Source organism: Chanodichthys erythropterus, chromosome 10 (genome assembly GCF_024489055.1).
Source record: "Chanodichthys erythropterus isolate Z2021 chromosome 10, ASM2448905v1, whole genome shotgun sequence".
In the NCBI taxonomy this organism is placed as follows: Eukaryota; Metazoa; Chordata; class Actinopteri; order Cypriniformes; family Xenocyprididae; genus Chanodichthys; species Chanodichthys erythropterus.
The window spans coordinates 34,584,515-34,603,325 of NC_090230.1; the positions used below are offsets into that span (position 1 = coordinate 34,584,515).

An 18,811-nucleotide genomic window follows, 5' to 3' on the forward strand; every position below is an offset into this window, starting at 1 on the left:
GGCAGGTGCAGAGGTCACTTACTAATAGGCCACTTTACTAATTGAACTTATGTCTTAGCTGAATTGATTTTGTTTCAGTGATTTCACTTGTAACGCTCCAAGTACCTTTTTCTTTACTTTTATATATTTAATATATATATATTTTTTGGTCTGGAAAAAAAATTAATCTATATCCTGGGACATAATTTTTTTGACAACATTTTTCTGATGATGATTTATGACCTAACCTCACAAAACAATTTCAGGCATTAAGACGTTCTGCAGTGAGAAACTGCTTGTCGATGAAAAAACCCCAGCTCAACTAATCGCAGATTCTGCAGCAGGTCAAGGATTGTGCATTGATCCAGTCCTCATATTTTCCACCTGTGGACATCTTGATATATGCACACAGTGACCTTGCTGTTGTGCTGAACATTAAAGGAATCTGAAAATGCCACATTCAGGGTGAAAACTAACATTTTTCTCAAAAAGATGAAAATAAAATTTGCCATCAGTTGATATCATCCATGTGCTAAATGTATTGTTTTAAAGAAATAAAGAAGAGAAATATAAGTTGTTATTAACTTTTCTTAAATAAAAAAATATGGTAACATTTTATTTTAGGGTCTTTTAACTAGTTGCTTATTAGCAGGCATTACTAGAATATTGGCTGTTTATTAGTCCTTATTAAGCACATAAAATGCCTTATTCTGCATGACCATATTCTACATTATTAATCCAACCCAATACCTAAACTTAACAACTAACTTACTAAATATTAATAAGCAGTAAATTAGGAGTTTATTGAGGGAAAAGTCATAGTTATTATTAGTGAATATGTGTTTTCTATACTAAAGTGTTACCAAAAATACCATAGCAGTTTGCATGTTTTAATTCCAAGGGCCAGATTTACTAAACAGGGCAATTTAGCTTGAAAGCACAATTCCAAAAAAGCTCGGATGGGAATGGAAAATTCAGCGTGGGATCTGCTGATGACCCGCAAATTATGCAGCCGGATCATTTCCATGATGACCACCGCAATCTACCAAGAGCAGTGCAAATAGTGGTGCAAATACCAGTAAATTGACTGGCACAAACCTTAGTAAATCACCTTGTGTGATTCATTCAAAGGGTAGGTTCACCTGTCATTAATTACACACCCTCATGTTGTTCCACACCCGTAAGACCTTCTTTCATCTTCAGAACACAAATTAAGATCCAATTCTCCAAGGTCCAGTTCTGATGCTTTAGTTCCCATTGTAGGTGCTTTTGACGATCTTCATGGGTGCTCTGATTGATCTGTGCCCCATACGCAGCAGAGTGCGGTGCACTGTGTGTTGTGAAACATTCCTCCCACAAGCCACAGGAGACCTTCTATCGGTTTGGACCAGAAGGGATGGCCTTCATTGCCCTTGTGCATCAATGAGCCAAAGTCTCTCAGGTCTTTACTCCTGCTGCATCCAACACATTGACAAGAACTGATTTTTCACTAATCATCTAATCTACTTGACATGTGACATTGTTAGGAAATGATCAACATTTTTCGCTTCACCTGTGAATGGTCATAATGTTTTGGCATCAAATATGATGATATGTTAATTTAATAAAAGGTCTACTTTTATTAACTGTTTTTGCACTAAACATTCTGAATGTGAAGCAATAGCTGTTCTATCCAAATCAAGTTGTTGTTTTATAATTCTAATTCAAAAATTCTAAACTCTAAGCTAAATTCTAGAGCAAATTCAAAACTGTAATTCGCCCAGCTCTAGTGGCTAATAACAAGTTACCACAGTTTTAGTGCAGGAATAACTGTATTTTAATCAAACAGGATAGAACGTTTTACAGAGAGAGAAACTAACATCACAAAACATCACAAAGTATTTTCACTTACTGGAGGATGATATTCTGAAGAATAGGAACTTGACTAAGGATGCGACATGACACTGAGCACATGAAAAAAATGCAGAAAAAGGTTCAGTTTGAAACATGTCAACCTGAAAAAGAGAACAAAAAAACATCTGAAATATTTCTTAATATATTTTAATTAGATTTTTTTATGACTACAATTCACATAAAATGCACCCCATATTGACTTAATTGTGATAAACTAATATACTTTCCATCTTCAAAAATGTGAATTTAATCTATTCCAATTCATTTAGACATATATGACGAGGACATGAAAATGTTCTGCGCAGTAAGAATGATTGGTTTACTGTGGCTTTGTTATTTTTACAGAAGTTTTTTTTGTTGGTTTAGCCTATTAAGTTTTCAAATTTAAATTGATATTATTAGTAGCAGCCAAAAACACATTTTAACGTCAAACAAGCGTCAGTAAGGAGGATGCGCGTGTTCACTGGCGCGTGACTGGAAAGATGCAGCGCGCAGTGTCAACCCTGGTTCGAGACTGCGCGGTCGCGCGAGCCGCAGGAGCGCGTTTGGTGATGCGCGCCGAGTACGCGCCCGCGATTCAGCCTGCAGCGTATTCTGAAGACGCTGGGAGAAGAACACTGACATTTGATTTGATTATTTGGACCTAATTTTCTAATCCAATCTTAAAACAACAAAACCTAAACTTTTCTTTGCCGAAATGCTTTTTCTCTGATGATTTATGGATCATGGATCCTCTCTTCATCACTTCGCAAAACTCGAGCAGCAACGGGACCAACGGCTCACTGGTGAATGACACAGACGTGTTCTCGAACCAGTTCGTTCAGCCGGTTTGGCAGATAGTTTTGTGGGCCATCGCATACTGCTGTATAGTTCTGGTGTCAGTTGTTGGAAATATCACTGTCATCTGGATCATTTTAGCGCATAAGCGCATGAGAACTGTTACCAACTCTTTTCTGGTCAATCTTGCGTTCGCAGAGGCGTCTATGTCGGCTTTCAATACCGTTATTAACTTTGTGTATGCAGTACACAACGAATGGTACTTCGGACTTGTTTACTGCAGATTTCACAACTTCTTTCCAATAGCAGCTGTATTCGCAAGTATTTACTCAATGACGGCAATAGCCCTGGACAGGTGAGCTATTTATTTACACTTACAAAGTTTTTTTTTTCTTTTTCTTGCTACATGTACTATAGTATTCTTGAAATGACACTGGAGGCCAATGTGAATACCATAGCACATGAATGTCCATAATATATATCCAACAGCATTGCATTGGCATCACTGCATGGTACTGCCACTATTCTGTAAGGATTAACTGGGCATCAGACACATGTGCTCCTTTATCTCTGCTCCATGTCTTTGCTTTAGAGAAGGTTTTAAGTCTAAAAGGTGAAGGTAAATTGTTTTTTGAAATGCCAGATGAATCAAAATCACTGTCAAATGTGGCTAAACAAGAATATGTGACTGAGAGTATTTAAAGTACCTGTCAAAAGTTTGGAAAATTACAATTTTCAAATGTTTTTGAAAGAAGTCACTTCACCAACACATCTATTTAATGAAAAATACAGTAAAAGACATTTATTTAATCTAAAATACAGCAAAAACTGTAATTTTGAAAAAAAAAAAAAAAAAAAATTTAAAAGAACTGTTTTCTATTTGAATATCATTTTAAAATGTAATTTATTTCTGTGATCAAAGCTGAATTTTCAGCATCTTCAGTGTCACATGATGCTTCAGAAATCTTCCAATATGCTGATTTGCTGGTCAAAAATAGTTTTACTCTTTAATATTTTTGTGAAAATAGTGATACTTTTTTAAGATTCTTAATAATAATAATAATAATAATAAGATATAATCAATAAATACAGCCTTACATTAAACAACTGTAATGTTTACAAACGTTTGACAGGTTTGATATATATATTTATACATTTATACTCTTTTAAATGTATACAGTAAAGGAGTGTTCACTGTAGAGATGGATGCTGGACCATAAAATACACTCAAAAAATGTTAAAAACAACCCAAGTTGGGTTGAAAATGGACAAACCCAGCGATAGGATTGTTTTAACCCAGCAGTTGGGTTAAATGTTTGACCCAACCTGCTGGGTAGTTTTATTTAATCCAGCTATTGTTTAAAAATGACTGTATTGCTCGCTTAAAATGAGCCCAAAATATGTTGGAAATTAATATTTATTTATATGTTTAATAAATAAACATTTATTAAATTGCTTATCAATAAATGTTCATCTTTTGATTATTATTGTTGCCTCTAGTAATTATGTCTAATTTTAATTTCCAACCTATTTTGGGTTCATTTTAAGCCAGCCATATAGTAATTTTTAAACAATAGTTGGGATAAATAAAACTGCCCAGCACATTGGGCAAACAATTAACCCAACCGCTGGGTTTGCCGATTTTCAACCCAAATTCAGGTTGTTTTTAACCCAGCATTTTTCAGAGTCTACACCTCTATTGTGGTATTTCTGTTTATAGTATTGTTTTTTTTCTAAATGTGTGCTATGGTATTTTTACCTTAAGCAGTCTTACCTTAAGTACTTTGGAGTACCATGTAAAAGCCATAGTACATGAATACTGTCACCATTCAATACATTCAGTCCTGGCATCAGTTACCATCATTGTACCATAGCATAACCACTGTGTTTTTTGGGAAAATGGAATTGATGCATTCAAACCTGTGTAGAAACACTGTTAAAACACAAAGCAAAGATCAGAGAACGAAGCTGCATCCTTTCTATACTGCTGTCAGGAAACACCCAACCCACTAAAAAGGCAAACTCCACTAGTCATCTCTCTCACTCCCCAAATCAAATCAGCAGGACCAGGCAAATAATTTAGGGGTAATTCAAGTGGCTGATGCTCCTTTGAGTTTGCATAAATAGCAGGTCATTGCCTTTGTTAAACTCCCCCTGCAGGTACATGGCTATCATCCACCCACTCCAGCAGCGCCTGTCATCCACTGAGACCAAGTTGGTGGTGGGGGTGATCTGGGCCCTGGCGCTGCTCCTGGCTTTCCCCCAGTACTATTTTTCCAGCACCGCTCAGCTGCCGGGACGCGTCGTGTGCTATATCAACTGGCCAGAGTACAGCGTGTGGGATTTTCAAAAGACGTAAGTGCATGCTGTTGAGTCTGACTGTCAAAGACAATGGTAATGTAGCTGTAAAAGAGAAAAAAATGTCACATGTGGTCAATACTCTAAAATAAATTTTGCATGTTTGTTGGACAGCCTAGCTGAAGTACAACATTTAAAAATGTCCTAATCCACACAAAGGTCTGGAAACAAGACATGAACTACAGTCACACTTAAGAACACTTCAAAACACCTGCTATTGTAGTAATATTTACATACTACTCTTCTCCTGCCATTCTGCCTCCCAGTGCTGGGTAGTAACTCATTATGTGTAATCTGGATTACATAAGCAGATTCAAAAAATTAAGTAATTGTAATTAGATTACATTACATTTTAAATTACTTGTAATCAGACTACATCATGATTATTATCATGATTACATGTTATTCTCATTCATTATTCCTTTCTACTACTACTTTTTTATCTTTTAAATTTTACTTTCTAAAAAGAAATAAACATTCAGAAGCCTTTCCAGGTTTGTGGAATTGCACTAGTTTCACTGGATTTACAGAAGTCACTTCACATTTAACAAATGTTTTCTCAACATACAACACTGCATATCTAATTAACTCAAATACTATTTGAGTTATCACTCAGTGAGTCGTTTAATCTTGCATTACATATATAACAAATTCATGCTTTTTACAGTGGGTACGGAAAGTATTCAGACCCCCTTAAATTTTTCACTCTTTGTTATATTGCAGCCATTTGCTAAAATCATTTAAGTTCATTTTTTTTTCTCATGAATGTACACACAGCACCCCATATTGACAGAAAAAAACAGAATTGTTGACATTTTTGCATATTTATTAAAAAAGAAAAACTGAAATATCACATGGTCCTAAGTATTCAGACCCTTTGCTGTGACACTCATATATTTAACTCAGGTGCTGTCCATTTCTTCTGATCATCCTTGAGATGGTTCTACACCTTCATTTGAGTCCAGCTGTGTTTGATTATACTGATTGGACTTGATTAGGAAAGCCACATACCTGTCTATATAAGACCTTACAGCTCACAGTGCATGTCAGAGCAAATGAGAATCATGAGGTCAAAGGAACTGCCTAAAGAGCTCAGAGACACAATTGTGGCAAGGCACAGATCTGGCCAAGGTTACAAAAAAATTTCTGCTGCACTTAAGGTTCCTAACGAGCACAGTGGCCTCCTTATCCTTAAATGGAAGACGTTTGGGACGACCAGAACCCTTCCTAGAGCTGGCCGTCCGGCCAAACTGAGCTATCGGGGGAGAAGAGCCTTGGTGAGAGAGGTAAAGAAGAACCCAAAGATCACTGTGGCTGAGCTCCAGAGATGCAGTCGGGAGATGGGAGAAAGCTGTAGAAAGTCAACCATCACTGCAGCCCTCCACCAGTCGGGGCTTTATGGCAGAGTGGCCCGATGGAAGCCTCTCCTCAGTGCAAGACACATGAAAGCCCGCATGGAGTTTGCCAAGATGGTGAGAAATAAGATTCTCTGTTCTGATGAGACCAAGATAGAACTTTTTGGCCTTAATTCTAAGCGGTATGTGTGGAGAAAACCAGGCACTGCTCATCAGCTGTCCAATACAGTCCCAACATCATGCTGTGGGGGTGTTTTTCAGCTGCAGGGACAGGACGACTGGTTGCAATTGAGGGAAAGATGAATGCGGCCAAGTACAGGGATATCCTGGACGAAAACCTTCTCCAGAGTGCTCAGGACCTCAGACTGGGCCGAAGGTTTACCTTCCAACAAGACAATGACCCTAAGCACACAGCTAAAATAACGAAGGAGTGGCTTCACAACAACTCCGTGACTGTTCTTGAATGGCCCAGTCAGAGCCCTGACTTAAACCCAATTGAGCATCTCTGGAGAGACCTAAAAATGGCTGTCCACCAACGTTTACCATCCAACCTGACAAAACTGGAGAGGATCTGCAAGGAGGAATGGCAGAGGATCCCCAAATCCAGGTGTGAAAAACTTGTTGCATCTTTCCCAAAAAGACTCATGGCTGTATTAGATCAAAAGGGTGCTTCACTAAATACTGAGCAAAGGGTCTGAATACTTAAGACCATGTGATATTTCAGTTTTTCTTTTTTAATAAATCTGCAAAAAAGTCAACAATTCTGTGTTTTTCTGTCAATATGGGGTGCTGTGTGTACATTAATGAGGAAAAAAATTAACTTAAATGATTTTAGCAAATGGCTGCAATATAACAAAGAGTGAAAAATTTAAGGGGGTCTGAATACATTCCGTACCCACTGTACATGCAATGCAGGGATTCCCCAACTTTTTTTGTCATAATATATTTACTTTAAGTCCCCCCTGTGATTTTAAGTTAATAAGTTAGGTAAATAATAATAATACATAATAATAAAATTAAGTTTGTGGTTCTCAAATCAATGTACTTAACAAGTTAGGTCAAAAGTAATCTAAAAGAAATCCAAAAGTAGTCAGATTATATTTCCTTAAATGTGTAATGTAATGGATTATGTTACTAACTACAATTTTTGTCATGTAATTTGGAATCAGTAACCGACTACAATTAATTAATCTACCCAGTACTGCTGTCTCCTTAAAGGATTAGTTCACTTCAGAATTAAAATTTCCTGATCATTTACTCACCCCATGTCATCCAAGATGTTAATGTCTTTCTTTCTTTAGATGAAAAGAAATTAAAGCTTTTGAGGAAAACATTCCAGTATTTTTCTCCATAAAGTGTTACAAACGAGTTGAAGGTCCAAACTGCAGTTTCAGTGTGGCTTCAAAGGGCTCTACATGATCCCAGACAAGGAATAAGGGTCTTACCTAGTGAAACTATCTGCCATTTTCTAAAAAAAAAAAAAAAAAATTATATATTTTTTAACCACAAATGCTCGTCTTGCACTAGTTCTGTGATGCGCCACACATTATGTTGGAAAGGTCATGTGTGATATAGACAGAAGTACTGTAGGCGGAAGTCAAACAGCCTTTACAAAAAAAAAAAAAGAAAGGTAAAACAACGATGTTGGGCGATTTTGGTACTTCTGCCTATGTCATGCGTGACCTTTCCAACACGATTACGTAATGCATGGTGCATCGATTGTTTCGCTAGATATTCCTCGTCTGGGATCGTGTGCAGACCTTTAAAGCTGCACTGAAACTGCAATTTGGACCTTCAACCTGTTGGTAACTGTTGAAGTCCACTATATGGAGAAAAATCCTGGAATGTTTTCCTCAAAAAACATCTTTCGACCGAAGAAAGACATAAACATTTTGCATGACATGGGGATGAGGAAATTATCAGAAAATGTTAATTCTGAAGTGAACTAATCCTTTAAGCAAAGGCACCAAACTTTCAAGTTGGTGCAGTGTGGCATGTCTCCTCCTGCAAGACAACACTGCTTACTTTAGCAAAACACCAACAACATAGCAATGAGAAATCTGCCAATGCAGTATGAAAACAACATTAGGAACACCATAGGGTGCACTCTCAACAGTATTCAATACAAAGTGTGCGGCGTGGTCTGATTTACGATATGAATATTTAAACAGTGACCAAGTAGCAATACGCCCTATCCTGCATCTTAATCACATATTTATCAGCTACTGAATGAGTTTTGATATATCTTCACATACGCTCAACACTCTAATTGCTACCGACTCCAATCCGATTCTCCAATATCCTGCAATGCCTCTGTAGGTGTCAGGTGTCGACGGCATACTGTTATTTCCGTAACAGCTTAGTCGTTCACCCACCCGTACAGTCAATCTTCCAGCAGGCTTCTCCCTGTCACGCCAAAGCAGTCAACATGTCTACCTCCTTCGAGTGACACAACCTGTCAGACCTCACCAATCCAACTTGGCAGGAATCAATTTTTGAGGTTGTATCTCAAGCTTTTGTGTGCCTGAACTTTCTTTAAAGGTATATATAGTCTCCGAGGGACCAAATCCTGGTAGCACTGGTGTACAAGATAAGAAGCACTGATCAATGAACCCTCTTTAACTGGCTGGTTGATCTGTGTGTGTGTGTGTGTGTGTGTGTGTGTGTGTGTGTGTGTGTGATGATGGATAGCCAGAGAGGGACCGAAAGGGGGAGATAGAGAGAACGGGACAATTAAGATTGAAAGCTGCTAATGTTTTCTTTCGCATTATTCTGCGTCTAGCCATGGAAATCTGCAGGATTTTGGCACGTGCACTGCATGCCTTTGTTTTCGTGCAATCACCCGTCATGTTAGCACGTCTATTTCATACCAAGTTACAAGCGTTTTTGAAATTAATCAACTGGACAATATTTAATTACCTCTCACCCACTGAGATAGTTATGGATTCTTGAAAAGGACAGCGGTAAAGCCCCACAACTCATTTGGCTCATCCTTCATAGCACGTCTGTAAGACGCGTTCCATCAAAAGAACAAAAGAGAAGAAGGCTTTTTTTGGACAGTTTTAAGGGACAGGGATTCAGAATTTTTTGGTTAATGCGTGAAAGGCCTGCGTACATTTTCCCTCTATACCTCTCCTGTGAGGCGAGTGTCTTTCTAGATAAGCCTCAAGCTAATTAGTATGTTGAATTGTACGGCGCTCAAAAAGAAGAGAGGCACTGCCGCAGCGAATGAATCCTGAGAGCATTCACAGTTCATGATTCAAAAGTTTTCCAGCGGTTATTTTTAAGCGGCAGCTAATGTGAGAAAACATGTGGGACTCTGAGGTGTTGGTGTGTGGCATCCTTTTGTGTAAAAATATGCACTCAAAATATGTCTCAACAACTTTGGGTCTATTTTCATCTTGGGTTTCTTGTCATGTTCTTGTTCATTGGCTGCCTGTAATTACCCATCTGGCTGTCTTCTGTCTCTTCCTCTCACAGGTATTACGTCTGCGTGGTTGTGCTTATTTACTTTCTACCTTTGCTCATCATGGGTTGTGCTTACCTGGTGGTGGGATGCACTCTCTGGGCCAGTGAGATACCTGGAGACTCTTCAGACCGCTATCGAGAGCAGCTAACCGCCAAACGGAAGGTCATCATCTGCATAGTGACATAAAAGTTTAAATGTCAATTGCCTTGCTGAAAATACCAGCTTGAATGGATCCAGCCAAACATACCTGATGATGCTTGTTGACATAACATCAATGACATAATATTGATGGAATATCTTGCTGGTTTATCTAGTTAAGCCAGGTTCTAGAGTTGTCAAAAGTACTGATTTTGGTACCAAGTCCGTATTGAAATTTTAAAAATGTGATGCTTTGAGTGCTGTTGAGCGGATTCGTAAACACTTTTGATTGGCCATTGTGTTGACGTGCTCATCAGATACGTCTGTAACTGGCTTCAATGATCAATGCTTTAAAAACGTAAATAGTCAATGATGCTCTTCACCGAGCGCTTACACAGATACACATGGGAGTATTTGAAAGCAAGCGTCTATCGTGGACCATTCGGCTGATAGATGCCTGCTTTCAAACGCTCCCGCTCCAGCTTTCAAACTCAAACACTTTGTGCGCTTTCAAATGCTCCAGTGCATTGATCATTGTAGCCAATCACAGACATATCCGATGAGCACGTCAACACAGTCGCCAATCAGAGGTGTTTACGAATCCTCTCAACAGCACTCAAATTGTTTTAGATTTGGCTATCTGAGACAAATGTTGAGAATCCTAAAAGATACCTCTGTTCCTAGGCCAAGTCTTTGTTCACTAGTTTGACATGTTGGCTGACAGCTTAGTTTTGTTTTTCTTTTCAAGACAAGCCATGAAAATGAAAGGGATAGTTCACCCAAAAATGACTTTTTTCCCATGAATTTCGCCCCCTCAAGCCATCCTAGGTGTCTATGACTATCTTCTTTCAGACAAACACAATCGGAGTTATATTAAAAATATCCTGGCTCTTCCAAGCTTTATAATGGGAGTGAATGGCACTCATGATTTTGAAGCCCAAAAAAGTGCATCCATCCATCATAAAAGTAATCCATACGACTCCAGTGGGTTAATAACTGCCTTCTAAAGTGAAGCTATGGGTTTTTGTAAAAGAAAAATATCCATATTTAAAACTTTATAAACTATAATAACCAGCTTCCGACAAACAACCATATGCAAGGCGACTTACGGCGGAAGCGTAACATCTGACACAACATATAATTGTAGGAGTAGGCAGACGCCTTTTCAAACAAATCGAGCACAGCGTTAGTTCAGTCAGGCCACGTAGGCATAGTGCCGCGACCAGCTGACGCGGTCAGTTGTCAAATCGCTCCAATCATTACTATTCTCCTATTAGACACTGGACATATATACGTGGCATCGCTGCTCGGTAAGTATGCTCAAACTGCTCGCAACCCTCCCTCCCTCCCCATTATAACATATTACAGTGCACCTTCTGGTTGTCGTCTTCTTTTGTTCCAGATCACTACCTATAAGTCAATAAGGCTTCAAGTCCCGGCCAGCATGGACCTCACTGCTGAGAGACACTCATCCTCATAACCAAGCTACAGTATAGACGTCCTACTGCCATATCTACATGATACCACGTTCGCTCTTAAAGACATTACTAGTGTCTTAATTGTCTGTGTATTTCCAAGCTGATGGTTCCGGGGGGTTAATGTTAAAGCTCTTGTATGTCCAATTAATTTTGGAGCAAGAACCCCCGTAAGGAACCATACCGCCAAAGATAATTGTGTTCAATAAACTCAGTAACTTGCCAAAGTGGTCCTGTCTGAAATAAAGCTCCTCTACTCTTATCGAAATCCTCCAACATTTCTATTTAAAAATTTTCATTTTAGACTTCTAATTCATGACCGATATTTTGTTTTGTTTTGCTTCCACATTCATCAATACGTCACGCGTCGCATCAGAGGTTAGGCTTCCACCGTAAGTCGACTTTTGTACGGATATTTGCCAGAAGCTGGTTATGATAGATTGTAAAGTTGAAAATATGGATATTTTTCTTACAAAAACCCGTTGCTTCGCTTCAGAAGGCACTCATTAATCCCCTGGAGCAGTGTGGATTACTTTTATGATGGATGCATGCACTTTTTTGGGCTTCAAAATCTCAAGCGCCATTCTCTACCATTATAAAGTTCAGAAGAGCCAGGATATTTTTTTAAGGTGCCCTAGAATTAAATATTGAATTTACCTCGGCATAGTTAAATAACAAGAGTTCAGTACATGGAAATGACATACAGTGAGTCTCAAACTCCATTGTTTCCTCCTTCTTATATAAATCTCATTTGTTTAAAACACCTCCGAAGAACAGGCGAATCTCAACATAACACCGACTGTTACATAACAGTCGGGCTCATTAATATGTATGCCCCCAATATTTGCATATGCCAGCTCATGTTCAAGGCATTAGACAAGGGCAGCCAGTATTAACGTCTGGATCTGTGCACAGCTGAATCATCAGACTAGGTAAGCAAGCAAGAACAACAGCGAAAAATGGCAGATGGAGCAATAATAACTGACATGATCCATGATTACATGATATTTTTAGTGATATTTGTAAACTGTCTTTCTAAATGTTTCGTTAGCATGTTGCTAATGTACTGTTAAATGCGGTTTACCATTGTTTCTTACTGTAGTCATGGAGACAAGAGCTGTCGTTATTTTCATTATTAAACACTTGCAGTCTGTATAATTCATAAACACAACTTCATTCTTTATAAATCTCTCCAACAGTGTAGCATTAGCGGAGCACAGCCACAAATTCATTCAGAAGCAAATGTAAACATCCAAATAAATATTATTCTCATATAATCCGACACATGCATGCAGTATGCATGACGAACACTTTGTAAAGATCTATTTTGAGGGTTATATTAGCTTTGTTTATGCACTGTTTAAGGCAAGCGTGAGCTCCGGGGGCAGGGAGCGCGCGATATAAAATAAAACCGCAACCTGAATCGGCGCATTTCTAATTATGCCACAAAATAGGCAGTTAAAAAAATGAATTTAAAAAAATCTCTGGGGTATTTTGAGCTGAAACTTCACAGACACATTCAGGGTACACCTTAGACTTATATTACATCTTGTAAAAAAACATTCAATGGCACCTTTAATATAACTCTGATTGTGTTCATCTGAGAGAAGATAGTCATATACACCTAGGATGGCTTGAGGGTGAGTAAATCATAGAATAATTTTCAGTTGTGGGTGAACTATTCCTTTAACACTAGTGATTTCACCGAACGTGTCACAGATTGATGATTTAAAACATCGGACAAGTCTTCTTGCGTGTTTCCATTTTTAACTCGACTTTATTAACGTACTGTCTGACATGAATGACAACTGAGATCCTACAGTGTGACATGGCTTACAGTGTGGATCATGTTTGTACAATCTGAAAAGCAACAGTTTTAAAAGAATATTATAAAAGCGTTTAGGCGGCCAGCACACCAAGATCCCATTCTTGGGGACCAGCATCCAAAATACAACATAAGCTGGTGATCAACTTTGCTGGAACATGACTAGGTTTTTAACTTACTCCAGCTTCTTCTATTTTACCTGCATAGGTGGTGAAGATGATGATCGTCGTTGTGTGCACCTTCGCCATCTGCTGGCTGCCCTACCATGTCTACTTCCTGGTGCACCAGTTCCTTCCTCACTTGTTTGAGGAACCCTACATCCAGCAGGTGTACTTAGGAATCATGTGGCTTGCCATGAGCTCCACCATGTACAATCCCATGATCTACTGTCTTCTCAATGACAGGTAAGATTTGGTTCACTGGAAAACAGGTTCAGGTTTCAAAGGGAATCATACAATACTCATCTATCTGTGCAGGTTTCGAGCTGGATTCCAACAGGCGTTCTTCTGGTGTCCTTGTGTCCCTCGAGGCTCTTATGAAGGTCTGGAGCTCAAGTCAACCCGCTATCTTCAGACACAGGCCAGCATTTACCGCACCAGCCGAATGGAGACCACAGTATCCACAGTCATGCCGGTTGGCGAGGGGGACCTTCAGGAGAATACAAATCGAAGTTCCATAGATCTCACGTCCAATGGTTCTTCACAAAGCGCTTCAAAGACTGTATCAGAGTCCTCCATCTTCTATTCTAGTAACAACCTAGCATAATGTAGGAAATACTTTCAGTGTTATAGTACCAATCCTGTGAGGAGAAGTTCATGTTCCAGGGAATGTTGTGATGTGAGGTACAACAAACCAAAACAGGTTTTTAGGTTTTCTTGGGGAGGGAAGGCTAATGTGTGGAAACATCATAGTATATTGGTCAATATATCATCTGAACAGCATTGTCATAGTCTGTGGAGGATTCATATTGTCTTGAGTTTTACTACCCAAGACAGCTGGCTGATTATCCCTGTAAGAGTTCGTCCAACAACTTAGCCAATCGCCATTTGCTCCAGGAGTCCAGGACCCAGTGGGTTTGTTTAGGAAAGCTTGACCAGCTGATGCCCTTGGAAACGATCTGTTCGTCATTACTGCCGGTTGTTGATGATACGATAGCCAGCATGACGACGTGGAAGGGTTTGCACCTGTTGTTGTATATTACTGGACCATGTAGGCGACAATGTAAAGGATTTGTCTGGAAGGCAGAGGGTCATGTTAAATATAGCACAGAGAGAGAAAATAAAACGGAATTTGTACTGCCATTGCTACTTCCATTTATATCACTATACAGTAATCCTCTGTTAAATCCAGAGTTTACTATTATCATCATGTTACATTTACATTATACATTTAGAAATTGAGGAGTACAACAAACAAGTTCTTAAACAGGCAATCTTAAACAGGCAATAAACACAAGAAGTGCTAGTCAGTTTCAGCCATAATTCAGAATAGTACAAGCTAGAATAGGGAGGGATTAAAGAATAGTGAAAGAATAGATGAAGGAATAGTGAAATAGAATAGATTTTTTTTTTTTTTTCAGCAGGCTGTAGTTAAAGGGTTAGTTCACCCAAAAATGAAAATTATCCCATGATTTACTCACCCTCAAGCCAACCTAGGTGTATACGGCTTTCTTCTTTCAGATGGAAAGAAGAGATATATTTAAAAATATCCTTTACATCCATTATAAAAAGTAATCCACATGGTTCTAGGGGGTTAATAAAGGCCTTTTGAAGCAAAGTAATGCGTTTTTGTAAAAAAATATCTATATTTAAAACTTTATAAATTCAAATAACAAGCTTCCGGCAGACATTAAAGTTGTTAAATATCGAGAATAAATAAAAATAAAATGTTGAGAATAAACTCATTAAATTACGAGAAAAAAAAAACTTGCTAAATTTCGAGAAAAAGGTCGAGATAAAATGTTGAGAATAAAGTCATTAAATTACGAGAAAAAAGTCGAGAACAAATTCGTAATTTAACAACTTTTTTCTCATAATTTAATTACTAATCTTAAAATTTTATCTGGACTTTTTTCTCGAAATTTAACAAGTTTTTTTCTCGTAATATAATGAGTTTATTCTCAACATTTTATTTCGACTTTTTTCTCGAAATTTAACGAGTTTTTTCTAGAAATTTAACAACTTTAATCTCGAGATGGTTTTATTTTTTTATTATTGCTTGGCCCTAATCCTCTTCCGTACAGCCGTACACATCCATATTTAGAACATTATTAACTATAATAACTAGCTTGCGGCAGACGGCTGTATGCATACAAGTCTACTTGCACCAAATGAGTAACCCGTGACGCGATATATGATGCAAATGTAGTTCAAACAAATAGGGCTGGGCAACAAACTCAAGCTCCTCTTCTCTTATATCGAAATCCTCCCACATTTCTCTTTAAAAATGGTCGTTTTAGACTTCTACTTCATGCTCTATCCTCTGAGCTTTTGTGTTCATCATTACGTCATGTGACGGGTCAGAGGTCACTCTTATGTTGCAAATCGATGTGTACGGTCATCTGCTGGAAGCTAGTAATTTTAGTTAATACGTTTTAAATAGAGATATTTTTCTTACAAAAACCCATCGCTTTGCTTCAGAAGGCATTTATTAACTCCTTGGATCACTTTTATGATGGATGGATGCATTTTTTTGGCTTTAAAATCTGCCCCCCTTTACTACCATTATAAAGCTTGGAGGAGCAAGAATATTTTTATATATATCTCAGATTATGTATCTACTCTGCCTGTACAAAAAAGACCATGTTAAATACATTTTATTAAGGGTATATATATTTTGTATTATAATAAGACTCTAATTTTTGATTGTATATTTCAAAAACTTGTGTGCTTTCTGTAAAATAACACCTAGCTTTTGTTTTGTGGTGACTGATTGTAAGATCTTGATAAAAAAGAAAGTGTACAAAGAGACACTCAGGCACAGATATTCGTAAAGATTGTGCATTGAAATTAAATTATAATGGCATTTTGATATACAGTAGTACATGCTGAGCTATACAGGTTGTACAGAAGTTTCTGCAACAACAACAGATCTTTTTCAGCTTTATCAAAATCAGTATTCAAGTAAGTGCTAGTTCTACACGTTGCTTTTAATCTTGGGTCCATTTTCTCACAGAGTAGTTGTTGTACATCTGTATGTAATATCGTGATGCTGTTTGACGTGGCTTGTGCTCGCTTTACATGCTTTTTTTAGCGCAAAATTGTAGAGGCTCTTGCTTTGTTGGGCAGGTGTTAGAGCTGCTTTGATGCCTGCAGAAGAACAAAAGAGCAGCGATGTTGCACCTTTTGAACTGCTCTGCAGCTGCATGCGCTTGCATCTCGCGTAATATCTCAGCCCTCTCAGTGGACACATGTTTAGAGTTACTCTGTATTTTTTAGACTGTGAAAAAACAGAGTACTGGTTAGATTTGCTTTTACATAATGCAACACATAACCAGCTTCATGTTCTCAGCTTTTTTTTAATATATATATAATTTTTAAATTATTTTTTAAATTATTTTTATTTGATTTGTGTTGTTTTAATTGTCCCACCACTGGCCAAATATTTTAACAGGAAAAAAAAAAAAACACTTTAGGGACCATAATATCAAGAATATCATCATAAGAGGACATATATGAGATCGAAGTGTCCATGTCTGTTAGCTTTGAGGGTCTGATGGTAGAATATGCAGTAATTTGATTGAACTTTTAGCCCATTTCAAATTTACAGTGTTTCTCTAGGAAGTGGACCAAATATTTTGACTCATGTTGTCCACAGGGGCATATTCAAATTTTTTGTCCAATCAAAGGATGAGAATGGCCCCTCAATCTAATATAACTAACCACCAAATTTTGCAATTTCAACCCAAAAAAACACTGCTCCTCTAGAGGAACCATAAAAATAAATAAACTGCAAAAATAAAACAGGTTGACCAAACTTTCCTACCAGCCCTTCAGGTAGCCCGTCCTGAACTCACACCACCAGAATTTCTTTTAAAGCACACAAACTCAGTAATGTTATTTAAAGCACCACAGAGCTGCATAGATTACACTCTGCTTTATGTATGTACATATGATGTATTTAATTTGTTTATCTGTTAAGATAAAAGACTTGTTCATAAAATAAAGCTACTGCTCATCTGTAAGTGTGTAAGAGCTTTACATTTATAGCCTTACACTGCTAATATTGGATTGCAATGGAGAAAACATTAATGTGTACTTGTCTTGTCATGATGTTCTGAAGGAAATGTAGATCTCAAATGGCTCTTGTTTTCATCTCTGCTTTGCTTAATAAAATCAGATACCATTACTATTTTCTGATGTAATACAAGTGCTTGTTGTTATTTTTTTATTAATATATAAATTCTGAAAAGAGATATCATTGCACACTTTTTACAATCCAGTCAATCGAGTCCTACCTTATGTTATTTAGCTGAATCGATAACACTTTATTTTAGGATATTTTAATAGTTGCTTATAGGCATGCATATTACTAGGATATTGGCTGTTTATTAGTCCTTATTAAGCACATAATAATTCCTTATTCTGCATGACCATATTCTACATTACTAATCCCAATACCTAAACTTAACTCCTAACTTACTAACCATTAATAAGCAGTAAGTTAGGAGTTTATTGAGGGAAAAGTCATAATTAATAGTGAATGTGTTCCCTATACTAAAGTGTTAATGCTGAATCCTTTTCAAATCATTTATAAAGCTTCTGAATTTGGCAAATCAAAGAATTTGGCTTCTTTAACAAAGACTACACTACCATTCAAAAGTAAAAAAAAAAAAAGAAAAAAGGGGGTCAATAATTTATTTAAAAATAAATCTTAATTATTTTATTCTGCAAGGATGCATTACAATGATCAGAAGTGACACTATAAAGACATTGATAATGATTTCTATTTAAAATAAAAGGGTAATTTCAACTTTCTATTCATTTAAAAAAACCTGAATTTTTTTTTTATCACAGTTTCCAAAAAATAACAAATAGCAAAACTGTTTTCAACAAATGTTTTGAGCAGCAAATCAGCATACTAGAATGATTTCTGAAGGATCATGTGACACTGAATACTGGAGTAATGATGCTGAAAATTCAGCTTTAAAATGACAGGAATAAATTACATTCTAAAATATATTCAAATAGAAAATAGATATTTTAAATTGCAATAATATTTCACTGTTTTTACTGTATTTTCGACAATAAATGCAATCTTGGTGTAAAATCTTCTTTTAAAAATATTTAAAAATTTTGCTGACCCCAAACTTTTTAACAGTAGAGTACATATTTAAGTCAATTTTATATTTAAAAAAATTAATACTTAACAGTTAAACATCCCATTTAAACAACAGCAGTCATTTTTCATGTTGGAGAATTAAGAACTGAGACAGGGTCAAATATCAGGATCATTCTCATTGTCTAAGCCCTCAATGAACCAACATGAACGGAAACATAGAGAAGACTTTAATTAAATGTTCAAGGCTGTGTGGGAATAACTG

General features: G+C 37.2%; 1 protein-coding gene across 1 annotated transcript; it reads left to right on the forward strand.

Moving 5' to 3' along the window:
• The first annotated feature begins 2,384 nt into the window (after positions 1-2,384).
• Positions 2,385-15,106, forward strand: tacr1b (tachykinin receptor 1b). Its single transcript, XM_067397504.1, has 5 exons — positions 2,385-3,004; positions 4,810-5,004; positions 9,843-9,993; positions 13,477-13,673; positions 13,746-15,106. The coding sequence occupies exons 1-5, from the start codon at positions 2,598-2,600 to the stop codon at positions 14,032-14,034; spliced, it is 1,239 nt and encodes a 412-aa protein (XP_067253605.1). The 5' UTR covers positions 2,385-2,597; the 3' UTR covers positions 14,035-15,106.
• The last annotated feature ends 3,705 nt before the right edge of the window (positions 15,107-18,811 follow it).